We start from the raw sequence: 15,764 nt of genomic DNA on the forward strand, positions 1-15,764 counted from the left end.
TGGAAACTAAAATGATATCCCAAATTCTATATTAAGATTACTTATACTTGATTTATATATTAGATATAAACCGTTTTATAATGTTAAAAATCATAAGAGCATTGTATTGCCCACTTTTTTTTTTCGATTTCGTTTATATTTTCAGAGCTATTGTTAGAACTGTTCAAATTCATAGATTATCTACCATGTAAGAAAACTATGTATTATTTTAATTTCTATTTGGGAGAATCGTACAATACACTACACTGTATGGAACTCTTTGTATAGTAAAAACATTTATAATAATTAAATTATTATTGCTGTAGGTTGCAAAAATAATTATTGTGATCGCATATTTTTTTGTTTTGTTCGCTATATCCGTTTGTGGCGCTTCGATATTAATTTCATATTTTTTTACCCCCTATAGATATTCGCCTTCAGCTCAACGAACATTTACGATGCCTGGACAGCCGGGTCGAAGCACAAGTATCACTGGTATCCGAACTTCAAGATTATTTCAGAAGACGAGCAGAGGTAGAAATGGATTACAGCAAGAGCCTGGATAAACTTGCTAAAAGCTTACAACTGCGCCACAAAGAACAAAAACAAAAGTGAGTGCATCACAGAAATAATTATATTATATTTATACGGGTTTGTAGTTATTTTGAAAGAAATATTGTTACATACCTACCAAGACAAGTGTTTTTTTATACTTCGATAACTTTCGATATTTTTGATCAATAACAGTTTTTCTTGTAACTACAATGTCATGATCGTTTATATACCTATAAGTATTATTTTTTAAGTTTTAATTTAATAATACACAATCAAGAATTCATTTAAAAACTAGTTCATATCATTTTGAGCCGTGTAGTTACATAATAATTGTTACCAACAATGTTTTAAATTCTTCATCATAATACTATTTATATAGTTAATATCACTTTATAAATTCAGTATTCTGTCTTGTAGGCCCACGCCCTATAGCTTCATTGAAAATTCTAATTTAAACACGTGGAAAAGAAATTTATACGTGTCTCTATAGTATAATTAAGTGTGTTGTCCTATTGAAAAATTACCATCTATTTCAGATTTAGTATTGTTTACTATATCCGTAAATAAAAATAAAACACATTCTTTTGGCTAAGTGTGTATCCTGTGTGCTTACACGTTAACAGGAAGGAATATAAATTAGTATTTTAAATATTCTATTTAAAAACCTGCATGTGTGACATTGTTAACTTTGTGTGTATACCTAGGAGAGAGCAGTGGTCGCTGTTTACTAGCTATTCATGTTGGCAGCAACTGGTGTTACAAACGAAAAATCTCAGTAAAGATCATGGAGCTCTCAGTGAACTTTATTCCACCCATCTAGTCAGCAGATTGTCTCAGGTTACTGAAGATGTACAGAGGATTTATAAACGAGTAAATGAAGATTATTTTTTCGATTACCTAATAGTATATTATTACTATAATAATGTTATGATAATGTCTTAGTGCCGGGAGATTTGTTACGAAATCCACGAGGAGATATTACGGGTTCTTCATGAATTGCATACTACCATGAAGACATATCAGTCGTATCAAGCTGAAGCTAAACAAGCAGAAGCTAAGCTGAAGGTCGCTGAAAATCAAAGACTGAAAATTGAGCTGGCAGTTCCTAAAGAAAAACTTGATAAGTCTAAAAAAGTTAGGCTTATCGGGAAAGAAGTTCAAAAAGTAATTTTTTTTTTCGTTTTATTCTTATTTAAATTGCATTTTAAATGTTTTACTATCAATTTTACAGAGAAAGAACAAATATTTCGATGCTAAACTAAAAGCATTAAAAGCACGCAACGAGTATCTTTTGTGTTTAGAAGCAACCAATAGTACAGTTCACAAATACTTTGTTGATGACTTATCCGATCTAATGGACTGTATGGATTTCGGATTTCACCATTGCGTGACAAAAGCTTTAAAAATGCAAACATCTGCCGAAGAGGGCCGTATTCGTTCTATGCAAGCTGGTTTAGACGCTACTAATCTGATTGTTTCAGCTATGGACTCGGGCGTAGACAAACAACGGTTTTTAGAATTTAATCATACCGCATTCATGATACCAAAAAAATTTGAATTTCAAGGGCAAAAAGATGAGGTATATATTTTTTGTCTAATATATATATATATAAATATATAAACGTGAGACTGATAAATCTATGATATATAAATATATTCAAACTTTTTAGTATGCAGAACCAGAATTGCAAAAATTGTTGTGCGCTGATATGGAAACAAGGTTAGAACAGTTAAATCAAAGAGTAACCAGCCTGCACACGGAGTCAGACGAGGTGTGGAAAACATTAGCTACTGCTGAAAAAACTCTTTTGGAAATGCTCACTGCTAATGATTACGATTGCAGTAATTATTTTGGTGAAAAAGCTATCCCGACCAGCAAACCACCAGAAACCATTAGCATAAAACTGCGAGCAGACAAACATGAGACTGAAGAATTTTATCTTACCGTGAGTATGGTACCGTGTTCCTCTTGTACATTACTAAAATAGGTATATTTAAATATCCGGATATTATTTTGACTGTGTAAATAGTAAATAATAAATACATGTGTAATAATGACAAGTATATTTATTTTCCGTTGTGACATTTTTAAGTAATTATTTTTTACGCATATGGTTAATCTCCTTTACATGTGAAAGATTTATTAATATTCTCCTTTTTGTTGTTTGTTTTAGAAGTTGCGCGATTATCTCATGAGAACGAGTAGAATTGTACGTCTAGATTCCAAACAGCAACATATAAATGAAACGCTAACATCGATATGCAAACGCCCCCAAAATGGCAACGTCGAATTGACGCCTGCTAAGCAGACACCTCAACGACCAATACATAAGCCGATCGTTAGAAGAAAAAGAATCGGTAGGCTACAGATGAACGGTCAACCGAAATTGTTTGGGGGATCTTTGGAAGAATATCTAGACGCAACCAATCAAGAAATACCGCTGATAATTAAGAGTTGCATTCGAGTGATTAATTTGTTTGGTAAGGGTCTTATCGCAATATAACCCATATGGTTTTTACATTTAAATCTTGTAGATCTTTTTTAAATCAATTAAATCACCTATATAAATTTTTACTTAACAGGTCTCCATCATCAGGGAATTTTTAGAGTGTCTGGATCGCAAGTGGAAATCAACAATTTCAAAGACGCTTTTGAAAGAGGTGAAGATCCACTTGCTGATATGACAGATGCTTCAGATATTAACTCCGTTGCTGGAGTTTTGAAATTATACTTACGTGAACTCCGAGAACCTTTATTCCCGATTATTTATTTCGATCAATTTATGGAATTAGCTCGTGAGTAGTAAAAAGTCATGTTGAAGTGTGCGAAAAATAATATTAGAAAATTCGCAAAAAAAAGCATACGAAATAATTAACATGGCTTAAAAGTGTTTGAAATAATATATGTTGTTCATTGTACCCTGTATTGGTCATTATTCATTTCATTTATTTTATTTGATGTGTAATAAATAAATATAATTTATAAATGTTAAAATCTATTAAAATCTAGAACCTTGGGACCTCATATTATCTGAAGAAAAATACGTTATTTGAACAATTATAATGACATTTTCGATATTCTATATTGAAACTAAAACTCTAGGTAATTTATTTAAGTGAATATAATGTGAGCTAAAAACGCGTAGGCAATATTTGGATACGAGAACTTGATTTTTCTATGGTCCACGTGGGACGGTAATGGACAAAATAAATTATGGACGTTATTTTGTGTTTAAATAAATACAACTATCACGAACAATTATTATTTAAAAATTAAATTTAGAATGTTATTTTCGCATACACCATATGATTAACATATTATTTGTTTGTGTGTTACGCTTATTCATACCGCTGACATTTATTTAGAACTCGAGTCACGTCATCAATTCGTTTTAAGAATGAAAGAACTCGTTCAAAGCTTTCCAAATCAAGTTGTTGTGATGTTGAGATATTTGTTCGCGTTCCTCAACCAGTAAGTATTTGTACGAAGATAATACCAAAAAGGTATTTTTAACTAAAAATATGTATACCATTTCAGTTTATCGGAATTCAGTGACGAGAATATGATGGACGTTTATAATCTTGCTATTTGTTTCGGTCCCACATTAATACCGGTTCCCGAAGAGAAAGATCAAGTCCAGTATCAGAATCTTGTCAACGATCTCATAAAAAATATTATTCTTTTCCACGAAGATATATTCCCGTCGTCGTTGGACATCGGTGGGCTTGTATACGAAAAATACATATCTCGTGAGCCCGATGATGTGGACGTGGGTGATTCACCTTCCGATCACGCTCAAGAGGATATCGACTCTGAGGTTTACCCGTCAGAAGATGGTACGTTGTGGTTTAGGTATCAACCTCATTGTTAGCCGAAAAAAACAATCGGTGGAAAAAAAATAATAATAAAACAAAATTGTGTTTTATTGATTACAACAGACCGAGACCAAATATAATGAGATAAAATAACATTCTATGTAATCAAAAAACTAACAAAGCATAAAAATCTAACGCCAGACTTTAGCGTAAATGGTTTGAAATTTGAAATTATGACTCAATAAAACTGCGTTTTAAACATATTTGGTACCATCTGATAGTTAGAATATTATAGAAAATATTCAAAATAATACACATTCTCGGTCAATACATCTTTAATGAGTATTATTTTGGTTTAAAACAATGAGATAATCATAAAAACTGAACATTATTAATTACGGAGTAAGCCTGCACTGGTGTGTTAATTTTATACTATATCTTTCATATATATATATAATTGCAAAATATGTAATTTTAAAACCATAGAAAATTGAAAAAGATCTTATTAAATGTTTGAAAAATTATTACTCGAATTATCTAATCATTAAAAATAATATTATTGGCAAAGACTTTTGTTTTGATTTCTTCTGGCTGTCAACTATTTCTGATTTGAATCAGACTTATAAAATTCAAATTTTTTTTTTTAATTTTCAATCCACTTTTTATTGGCTAAAAATGTATAACAATATTTAATAATTTAATAATTTTTAATAATAGATTGAGCTAAGTGAAATTAAATAAAAACATTCTGTATTATATCAAACAATGGAATTGGTATATGAGTACTTTTAAAACCACTTATAATGATTTATTTAATAATGTTCATATAAGTTTTTCAGTGTGAAATATTATTTTGGTACTTATGATTTATCAATATTTTTAAATTTTACTTGTATTATAAATATACATAAAATCCGTGTAATTTTAACTATTTTTTATGAAGTCACACTGTTTTTTCATTTAGTAAAATATCAAAATAATTTGAAACTATTATACTAATTTAATTTGTTTGCAATTTTAAGCATAATATTTTTATTTTTATTTTTTTTGTCAGAGAATTTGCTTTAGAACAACGGTTCTTAACCTATGATCCGTGGCCCTCTAGTGGTCCGCGATACTCATGTCGGGGTTCACGACAACCTTAAACGCAACATACGTCAATACATGACACGAGTACAATATTACAATATTGTTGAATTATTATTATTTTGTTTTTCATATATTTTTTATCATATAATAAACAGATCTTATCTTTATACGATGATCAAAAACTCATGTCTCAAGTATAACACCAACCATGGCATTAAGTAAATAAAAATTAAATTTTAAGAATATTAAAAAAAAACATTAAAACTTATATTATTGAATTAAAATTAACTGAAAAATTAAGTTTAATAAAAATAATTATAAATATTTATGTTTTGTTATGTCTACTAATGTAATTTATTATATAAAAATAATTATTATAATTTTGGTTTTGATAACATTAGATGTTTTGTAAAAAAAAATTTATAAGGGAATCCGCAAATTCTAAAAATCTTTTATCAGGGGTCCATGATCTACAATAGATTAAGAACCACTGCTTTAGAATATTAATGTTAAAAATAATTGAATGTACTATTTTATGTTTTTATTTTAGGTTTTTAACTATGTAATTATAAATTATTTTTTGTTAGTCTATTATTTCAAATGAAGAACACTTTTTTTTTCACAGAATGTGAAAGTCTGGAAGCTACCGCACAGTACGATTTTGTTGCTCGATCTGAACGTGAATTAAGTTTCAAAAAAGGTGCAACTATTACTCTTCATACCCAAGTTTCCGGAGATTGGTGGCGAGGGAATGTTAATGGCCGAGAAGGTCTCATACCAGACAAATATATTCTTCTTAAAATCAGGTAAATCTCCCAATAGAATCTTTATTTTTCAACCATCTGAAATTTAAACTGTATTCAAAAAAACTTTGTCAATATAGATATATAAGATATATCATACTTAATTTACTTTACTAAAGGAATTGATTGATTTTTTAGTCTAGCAATATAATCATTTTGAGTTATGTATAAATTTTAAAACAAATCGAGTAGCAATAGTTTCTTTAATTTTTAGTCTCTTTAAAATCTAAGCAACCAAAGTGTACATTTTTCAATTTTGTATTCGCTTAATCGTTAATCTTAAAGTTCGGCGTTTGGTTGAATTATGATTTTAATCGCATTAAAGTCTTTTGACAAATACTATATAAAAATAATTGATTTCAAGTTGAATAATATTAAACTGTTTATATATAATATGTACATACACATAAATAGCAATGAGAATAAATGCTGGCGTCATCCGTTTTATATAATAAAATAATGTCCTTTTTGAACTACATATGTATGTTTTGATATGAATTTTTAATGAAACAATGTGATTGTTAAACAATCGTTGGTTAAAGTTACAGACTAACAAAATTCATCGTAGTATTCAATGAGAATTTTTGAGTGTCATATAGTTATTTGTAAAATGGTATTGATCGTAACATAGTTGATTTCGAACGGACATTGCACCGCGTCAAAATCGAAATAAAAACAGATATGTTTAACTATTCGGTTTAACAACGTTTAATCCGTCGAAAATATCATGTTATGAAATCCGTAGCAGACAGGTTCAGGTATAACATTTGATATTCTGTCGTTGACCGGTCATTCGTCACTTTTGACGTTGTACTGCAAATATACTGAAAAATAGTACACCTGATACGGTTCCAAGATCACGTATTGCTTTTGTATTGATTCGCTATAGGTTTTTTTTCAATTATATTAACAATAATAACACATATACTCGTATATATTTGCGTTAAAAAATTTCATTCTTTCACATTGAATATTCGTATTGTTCTGCGGCAGGGACGAAGAACGCGAAAAAGCGGCCGAACTGTGCGCCAAGTCCATCACATCCTCGGACGACTCGACCAGGCGACGGACGTCCAGTTCAAACGATTCGGTGCTCTCAGAGTCCGCGGCTTCCGGTTACTCGTCGCCACCGCTGGCCGACGTACCGTGGCCACCGAACTCCACGGGCACCGCCGAAAGGAACTCCATGTCGTTGTCGCATCACCGCGACGTAGCCGAGGCGCCCACTCACGAGGTACTTGAGACCACCGTCTGAGTTAAATATATAGTAATTTTTGTATCAGAATATATTATAGATATTATTATTATCATTATTATTATTATTATTATTATTATTATTTTAATCTTACTGATTTTTATTTTTTTTTTTATTTCGTAGTTTGAAAAAAGTTTTTAGTTTAACTTTTTTTTTTTAATTTTTTTTTTTACTTCGTGTTTTTTCTATAATTTTTTTCTTCTGCATCCTGTGTACTTTTTTGTAGTGTAATATTTTATAAAATCTTTTTGTGTGTTTTACATAAACACAGACTGTTGCTCGTATGTATTGTGTACTGTGCGTGTACACATTTATTTTTAGATAAACTATATTTTGCGTGTGCGTGTACATTTGCATTTTATTGTACGTCAATAAAGTTCTCGTCGAGAGTAACGCTGTTTTTTTACTGTTAATTAATATTTTATTTTGTTTTATCAAGCATGATTCTATTTTAAAACTTATTTTCACCGTCATCATTTTGATGTATAAAAATGTAATCTTTACGTTGTTCGCGATAAGCTTTGAATCTGCTCTCATGAGCTTTGCATTTTTACGAGAATCCTACTTTTTGCTAGTCCCCGCTTTTAAAATAAAAAACAAAAAAAACAGAAATTATCTTTCGAATAATATTATAACCCTTAAAACGTATACTAGTGTAGAAAATTGTTCATTTACTTTCTATCTAAACAGCATACCTATATACGTGCTAGTTGTATTATTATAATTTTTTTCCATGTAATTATATTATTAGATACCTCTAATAAGTTGTATTTAATTTTACCAGTACGATTTTTTTTTTATATATATATATATATATATATTAACGATTTCAACAATGTAATATATTTAATTACTGCTGATGATTGTATATCGAATCTTCGTATAGTTACAATAAATTTATTTTATATTATTGTACTACGCGAAACTATGAAAATGTATTGTAAACTGCATGTACAAAGTCTATGCGAAATATATATTTTATAATATATAAATATAATAATAATATATATTTATATTTTATTTGTAAACATTTTTATTTTTATTTATTTTTTCATTATTAAACGATCCATCAATATTTTATAAAACTATTGGATCCTTATATTTACCGGAACGTTCACGTTCTCGGTCTCGCCGGTTGTATTTTCGTTTGAACTCGATACCGCACTTACCGGATCTGGTACAAACGAATTAGAAGAATAAAGTGGACATTTCTTCATAGAAGAAGCGACGATTGTACCAAGAGACTGACAACATTCTTCGGAGACTGCACGTCGCACCTACGCAATGAAAATCGATAGACCAAGCGATATCGTAACGCTTAGAAAAATTGCGACCAGTCCGACAGTATGTTTAACTCGTCGTTTGCCAATAATCGCCACCTTATAAATCGAATATTATTTATATTATTTTTCATGGATAAAAACTGAACATGAACAAAGCGATGCATATCAAAGTACAACACTTCTAAGTACATAATTATCATGAAATAACTCGCGCACACTTGAAGATTTATAAAATTAAATCATAAATAATACCCAATAACTTTTTTGCGGAACACCAAGATTCTGTCGTTGACCATTGGTTAGGTTTCACGGTACACAAGGTGTCCGCGGGTTTGAAGCAAACGACGGCGGACTATTGTTTAACTGGAAGAAACCGTTTATGCGATTCTCGGAGCCATAAAACGCAAACGGAGGGTAAAAATAACAATTGTTTTCACAAGCGACCTATGAGGGCAGCGATGGTAAGGGATGATAGGGTGACGGTATCGTGATCAACTCATCTGGCGGAATGCGAAATCACATGCGAAGAAACGGTCGACAATAATGAACATCGATTACGTGTGGTGTTTGTTTGTACAGGACATGTTGTTCATCTCTCCCACGGTTTCACTGATATTATTAATCTAGGAGCACACGATCAAATCGCATTATAGACGTGTATGCCGGTGGTAAATTATTTACACCTTCTAAGTGTCACCGCCAAAATGGTATTTTTGGTTGGCTGAAAAGTCTTTCTCTCTCGGGTCGTCTGTGGCACGCGCATAAACTTTGCACTACGATTTCGTCTCATGGCTTATGCAATATTGTCAAAACTTTCGCGTCTCGCAGCTGTAGTTGGGTTCCGTGACGTTCGGACAGCATTACGTTATTTATATAGGGAACGACGACAAGTAATTGTCGTAATAATGTACGAGTACATTACTTTTTTATCACAGCGACTTTAAAACATTCCACGACATATTGTTGTTCTCTCTCTCTCTCTCTCTCTCTCTCTCTTTCTCTCCTTCTTTCTCTCTCCGTACATTATCACATCGTCGGTGTATTTATTTCGAAGCAAAACCTTGTAACGTATACCATGTAGACCAGTGGTTCCAAATAAATGGTCCGCGGTTATGCTCAAAGTAAAAATTGCCAAGCATGCAGTCTAACTTGGACGAGATTATGAACAGAAAATAAAAGTTTCTCTTTCGTACGTGCACTTGACAAAGAAGAGTGCTCTGTCCGATTCAAGTTTTTGCTAAGAGGTCATGACTTCTTAGTGATTGGAAACCACTGACGTAGATGTGGTGTATGCACAGGACGAGCAGCATCTGTGCGCGTCGGTGGCGACATCGCTAACCGTGAGAACCCGATGTAAGCGTCGCTACGGAGAACGCGACCCGGGACCGCACCCGCGGCAACGTGCGTGTTTGTTGATTTAAACTTTATTCCACCCCATTCTCCGGTTTCCGAGTACCGACTATTGTTGTAATACTAATTGGAAAACGTCAACAGCGTCAGTTCGTCGTTGCGACCTTTCGCTAAAACGTCACGTCTTAAAATTTAATGTATATAAATAAAATAATAACGATAGTATTCGTTAAAAAATCGGCAACAAGACACACACACGTGAGGTCGCCTCGTAATCGATTTTTCCATAGACACGCATTCCTGGAGCGTTGTTTTTTTTTCTTTTTCACAATCGGCTTCGAACGCTGAAACGGTTTACAACGTTTATACGATTGCAGTCCGTCGATTGACTCGCGAAACACCTATGCGCCCGCGGTTATACCTTATTGCGATCGTCTCGCACCATCGCCGTTACCGTGAGTCCGTATTAAAAACTATATAACCCCTTGACCACACGGTACGGTGTTAATAACGGTGTTCGGTAAAGCGCTGCGGCATAATGCGTTCGGTTTTCGTATACATCTGCTTGGCAAACACTTGTGCGCACTCCGTTTACGCTTGTTGCTCGTATGTTATTACTAAGCAGGGCCGCATTTAGGGGGGGGAGGCACTGGCTACAACTGTCCCGGACACCAGTTTTTTGGGGGCGCCAAAATTTTGTGGTCGGAAATTTGCTCACTTGTGAATTATTGAACTTTTAAAATTATTTTTAAATTATTATTTTTTTATTTTTAATTACGGTATCATAAATTAATGTTAATTTATATTATTAATGTATTTATAGCAATATAGCTATCAGCGATCCAGAATATTATGATATACCTAATATTAGTTCCCAATAAATAATGTCAATAAACATAAGTTATTTATAATAATACGGCGTATTATGTTATCGCATGCTGCGTGCGGTGGCATGCCTGCCACACAAAAATAGCATTGATTTTAGAATATCTAAAAGGTTCATAAGGATCTATCTCCTATATTTTCCGTGGGCAGGCCCCTTAGAGGGGCGCCAATTTTTTTTTTTTAGCACCGGGGCGCAAAATGTCTAAATACGGCACTACTACTAACAATCTGTTTCTCTTGAACCGTTGTCAATATTGCAGAACATGCGTTACGCGCGTGCGTCAATATGCCGACTCGTTATTGCTACAGCTGCGTGGGACTTATACACGTTCTGAATGTGTTAAATATGCTTTGAAAAAAAAAACGACTGGAACTCATAACCATAATAACAATTTTTTTTTTCTTTCTAACGTCATGATGTGAATTAAAATAAACGATTAGAATATAGTTTTTGGAGTCAAATATTGCAGTCGTTGGAAGAAATGTTTTTTTTCCCACAGCAGTTGATAACAGCGTACGCGTTTACCGCATGAATAACTGCGTGTTTTTCGATTTCTAAGTTTCTAAGTTCTCATTCGTGTAGCGATATATTCCATCGCATTTATACATCTTATGCATATTACACAAGAACGAAAACGAAATAAAAATACGCCGAATCACAAAATTTGCCTTTAAAACTTGAAATTATTGACATTTCTGGCGACCGCAAGTAGTAGTGTAGTTGTAGTGGAAGTAGTAGTAATAATAGTAGTAATAGCAGCAGTTGTAGTAGAATAAGCATGTGTTGGCATTTAAACGTTTGTACATCTTTAAACCCTTTGCGTGCTGTTTTGTCATTAGTTAAAAATGCCTGCATAACCGTTTGGTGCGTTGTGACTTACAGAACGGGTCTGGGGGTGCGTGTGTTTACCCATGCTCGTGTGTGTCGTTTTTCAGATGGGCAGTACAGACAGCCTGGACTCGGGCAAAGATTCGGTGGTGGACGAGCAATCTCCGCAGCACGTTGGTGGAGGAGAAAGCGGAGGACCAACAGCTTTCAAGTCAACGGCGACGGCATCAGAGGGACGTCGGCGGCCCAGGGACGCGGTCTGTTACAGGATTCCGTCGTCGCCTCCGCCAGTGGCGGCTCGCGAACATCACAACCGATCCAAGTCTGCCGATTGTGACGGCGGCAGTGAGGGTTCACGAAAGACGCACGCAAAGAGCCTGAGCGTGGGCGACGACTCATTCGACCACAAGATCCAACTGTGGCGCAAAAGAGCTGACTCGCATGGATCGATAGACCGGCCGAAACCGATGCCCGCCGCCCGACATCACGTCCAAAATGCCGACCTCAAGGTATCGGGTGGCGCGCCGGACTTAGTCATGGACTTGCCGGTCAGATCGTCGTCATCATCGTCGTCATCGTCGACGTCGTCTTCCGAGAGAATGCCGGGGGGTGCTGCGGGACAGGAGTTCCTGGGACCGTGCGGCGCGGCTGTCCAGGAACCGGACAGCCCGGACATGGGCACGGCCGCAGAGCGTTTTGCCAAGCAAAACCAATGTACGCTCAAGAAGTACAGCAAACCGATGCCGCTGCCTTCGCCCGCGCAGACTAACGGCAAGCCCGAACTGCCGCCCAAGTCGTCCGGCAAGCCACCGCTCAAGGCCAAGCCGCAGATATTCAAGAAGCCCATGTTTCTCGCCAGCGCCAAGGCCGCCAACGACGAAGCGACTTCTCGACCCTAGTAGTACCGTTTTTTTACCCGTTCATCCCCGATCCCCGTGGCGCTGCCTCCCCACCAGTATGTCTGCGAATCGCAGTCCCAGGCCAGGTCAATACGCGTTCAAGTCTCCCATCAGAAAAACCAACCATCCTCTTCCGATTTCTTATGAGTGCAAAACAATTTTCGGTCATGCTCGATTTTCCCTTGCACACTTGTGCATCTACACATAACGTGTAATTAAGTAGTGACTAATCTGGCCATGCGGCGTCCGTCATTTTGCACACGTACGTATTTCTAATACATCGTCGTGTGATTACCGATGCTGAAATCAGTCACTGCTGCGTTAGAAACCGTTTTCCACGTGTCGTCGAGTCAGTTCGACAGCCGAACGCGTTCATCTCGAAAACATTCTCGTCGCGACGTCGTGTACAACGGCCACTGCAACAGATATCTAACAACGTTCAGTGCCTCGTCGGTAATTGCTCGCACATGGACTGTTAAGTGACAACTCGCTTTAACGAGTTTTTGAATTTCGAGTGAATTGGGACTGGAGTAAAAATAAAATACGACCTTTGGTGCCGCGTTTCATCGTCAAACGTGTTTCCGTCTGACGGTCGTTCGTCTTCAAACTGTACTTCATAAATACGCCGTAATTAACATAACAACTCACAAAACCACAAAAATACAAGCGTCTAGTACATCATCCAAATGTGTATGCGATCTCTGTGCACTGTTGTCCCGATCTGAAAAATGTTAAATACTCTATATTTTAGAGATCTGCACGGGTCGTTTTTTTCCAGCCCGATCCAGCTCTAAATTAAACTTCAAAATGCTCCTACTCAATTCCGGTCCTTAATTTTTTTTTAAGTTCAATCCAACTAGGCTCAGTCCGTAATATTTTTTTTTGCTGTCCAACCCGCCCAGACCCGTTCGTAACTATATTTATACGCATATGAACTTTTTTTATATATTATATAATTGAACCTGATCTCATAAAAATATTAAATTATTCACACCAATATTACCGAAAAATACTATATACATACATCGTCCCACGATTTTAAGTCGTTTTTTCAACCGTCCCTTCCTGTCTTAACGTTCGTGTTGGAATCGCGGTCGAGAACACGCCGTCCAGATTTCTGGTCATCCATCTCTCCCCGAGAACGTTCCAATTTCAGTCGATTCAAACTGACCGAGTTAGAACCGTGGTATTTCCACGTCCTCGCGTGCGTCGCGACAATACCAGCGGTAGATTTGTCGGGCAATACACTGTGTGTATTAATAATGGCAGTCTCGACTGGATTATGAAAATAACGGAACAATTATCATCAATTATTTTTCTCGAATGTCATCGTGATGGATATATTTAAAACGTGGAGACCGAGAGTCAACAGAGCTCATGTTTCCGTATTACGAGTAACACTAAAATTCTATCGCGCACATTGCGAAACTGATTTTCCTAGAAATCTACGTCCCGAAAAGTTAAAATCCTTAGTTGAAAAATCTTAATCCCGCCACCGGATGAGACTAAAAGTATTTACATGACGAGTACATAGTATCATGTAGAAGTTGTCGTGTTGTACGCGGAACGAGGAGACTGATATGCCGTATATAACATAGTAGTATATATTTATTTGTATAATATATAGCGTGTGAGGTTTCGAACGCATTATTCATGTTATAACATTCCCGAGCTACACGCGTCTTTGTCTTTGCGGAACTACGCGTATTTTCACAGCGGTTTCTCGAGAAATCGTTCGTTTTCGTTTTTTACGTCTCCCGCCGGATCCGAACCGCTTTTTCCTTCAATCGTTATCTGTGCGGACCTCTTTCACGTGTAAGTACTTGTTTGTGTTTATGTCCTTGTGGAAGGGACGCCAACAGCGTTGCGCCATTATGTTACCGCTATTCTACGCGCGGTAGTTAGGATCTATTATTACAATATCTGTTCACACCCGTCTTGGTTATAATAATAAACGTAAAGCGTTACAAGAGGCACCGCATAACAACCTTTTATGTTTTTCTCCTTCATCTTCTATCGGTAAGCGTATCGATTATCTCTCGGCGTAGCGTATACACCACGTACGCGCGCACACTCCCAGATGGCACTTATTTTATATTTTATATTATATGCAGTGTACATTATAAACCGTCTTTGGGATGTGGAATTCATATTATCTACCATGTTGCATGTATTTCTCCTTCCGCGATTACTTATTGTTCAACAATAACAGTCGCAATCATAATGTACTTGTAATGAATCATTTCTTTAAATGTATACTTTCCGAAAATGTTTTGCGTGCCTATCATCGAAATTGTATTAGGTACTATTATTTTTATAATTGTTTTGATTCGTTGTAATTTTTTTATTATTAATATTATTATTATTATTATTAAAGACACCGTGTATTATGTCGATATTTTATACTGATGCTTTAGTCGGGTAACAATAAATTGTTTTCGCCCGCGAATCACGACATGTATACCGTCAACAATAACAGTGTCTAGCCGAAATGTATTTAACCATTTTGCTATTATTATTACTATTATCGTTACGAAAATCATTGTTTTGTACTCGCAAATGAATTTGTTATTTTTTTCACGTCGACAGGATGATGATACAACAATGAACGTTAACCGTATACAGTCTCGTCCTTTGCAAAAATTTATTTAAGAACAATGTGTATTATTTTATCCAAATCAGTATTTTTTTAAAATTAAAAAAAAAACAACGGTTATTATATATACATATGTATATATGTATTTTTATTATTATTATTATTGATATTATATATGTACGGTCCGCGTATAAGATTTTAAAAAAGAAATTAAGAAAAAAAAAATTTATTTTTTACGCCAAAAATAAAATAATACGTTTGATATTGTTGCGCCCCGAATGAGACTACCTACTGTGCATAACGTTTATTATAATATTTAGCAGGTAAATTATATTATTAATCCTTGGTTTCCGATCGTTTTGTTAAGATTTGTGTATTTTCGTTCCCAATCGAATTCGGTCGCTAAACGTGTCGTGTCATTCCCT

The 15,764-nt window shown here is 34.9% G+C and overlaps 1 protein-coding gene across 8 annotated transcripts in view; it reads left to right on the forward strand.

Annotated features, from left to right (window-relative positions):
* The window catches only part of LOC112685725 (SLIT-ROBO Rho GTPase-activating protein 1-like), a 49,341-nt gene extending 33,889 nt beyond the window's left edge, over positions 1 to 15,452 (forward strand). For 5 of the 8 annotated variants that reach the window (XM_025557684.1, XM_025557686.1, XM_025557691.1 and 2 more), the window contains exons 2-13: positions 407 to 590; positions 1,239 to 1,404; positions 1,477 to 1,698; positions 1,766 to 2,113; positions 2,205 to 2,489; positions 2,709 to 3,015; positions 3,118 to 3,330; positions 3,901 to 4,006; positions 4,073 to 4,371; positions 6,065 to 6,245; positions 7,236 to 7,476; positions 11,952 to 15,452. In XM_025557684.1, coding sequence (XP_025413469.1) covers positions 407 to 590; positions 1,239 to 1,404; positions 1,477 to 1,698; positions 1,766 to 2,113; positions 2,205 to 2,489; positions 2,709 to 3,015; positions 3,118 to 3,330; positions 3,901 to 4,006; positions 4,073 to 4,371; positions 6,065 to 6,245; positions 7,236 to 7,476; positions 11,952 to 12,743 — 3,344 coding nt within the window. In that variant the 3' untranslated portion in view covers positions 12,744 to 15,452. The remainder of the gene's footprint in view (positions 1 to 406; positions 591 to 1,238; positions 1,405 to 1,476; positions 1,699 to 1,765; positions 2,114 to 2,204; positions 2,490 to 2,708; positions 3,016 to 3,117; positions 3,331 to 3,900; positions 4,007 to 4,072; positions 4,372 to 6,064; positions 6,246 to 7,235; positions 7,477 to 11,951) is intronic. The other 3 variants (XM_025557685.1, XM_025557688.1, XM_025557690.1) reach the window with 1 other exon arrangement.
* The last annotated feature ends 312 nt before the right edge of the window (positions 15,453 to 15,764 follow it).

The sequence above is a fragment of the Sipha flava genome, unplaced genomic scaffold (genome assembly GCF_003268045.1).
Source record: "Sipha flava isolate LNK unplaced genomic scaffold, YSA_version1 289_pilon_pilon, whole genome shotgun sequence".
In the NCBI taxonomy this organism is placed as follows: Eukaryota; Metazoa; Arthropoda; class Insecta; order Hemiptera; family Aphididae; genus Sipha; species Sipha flava.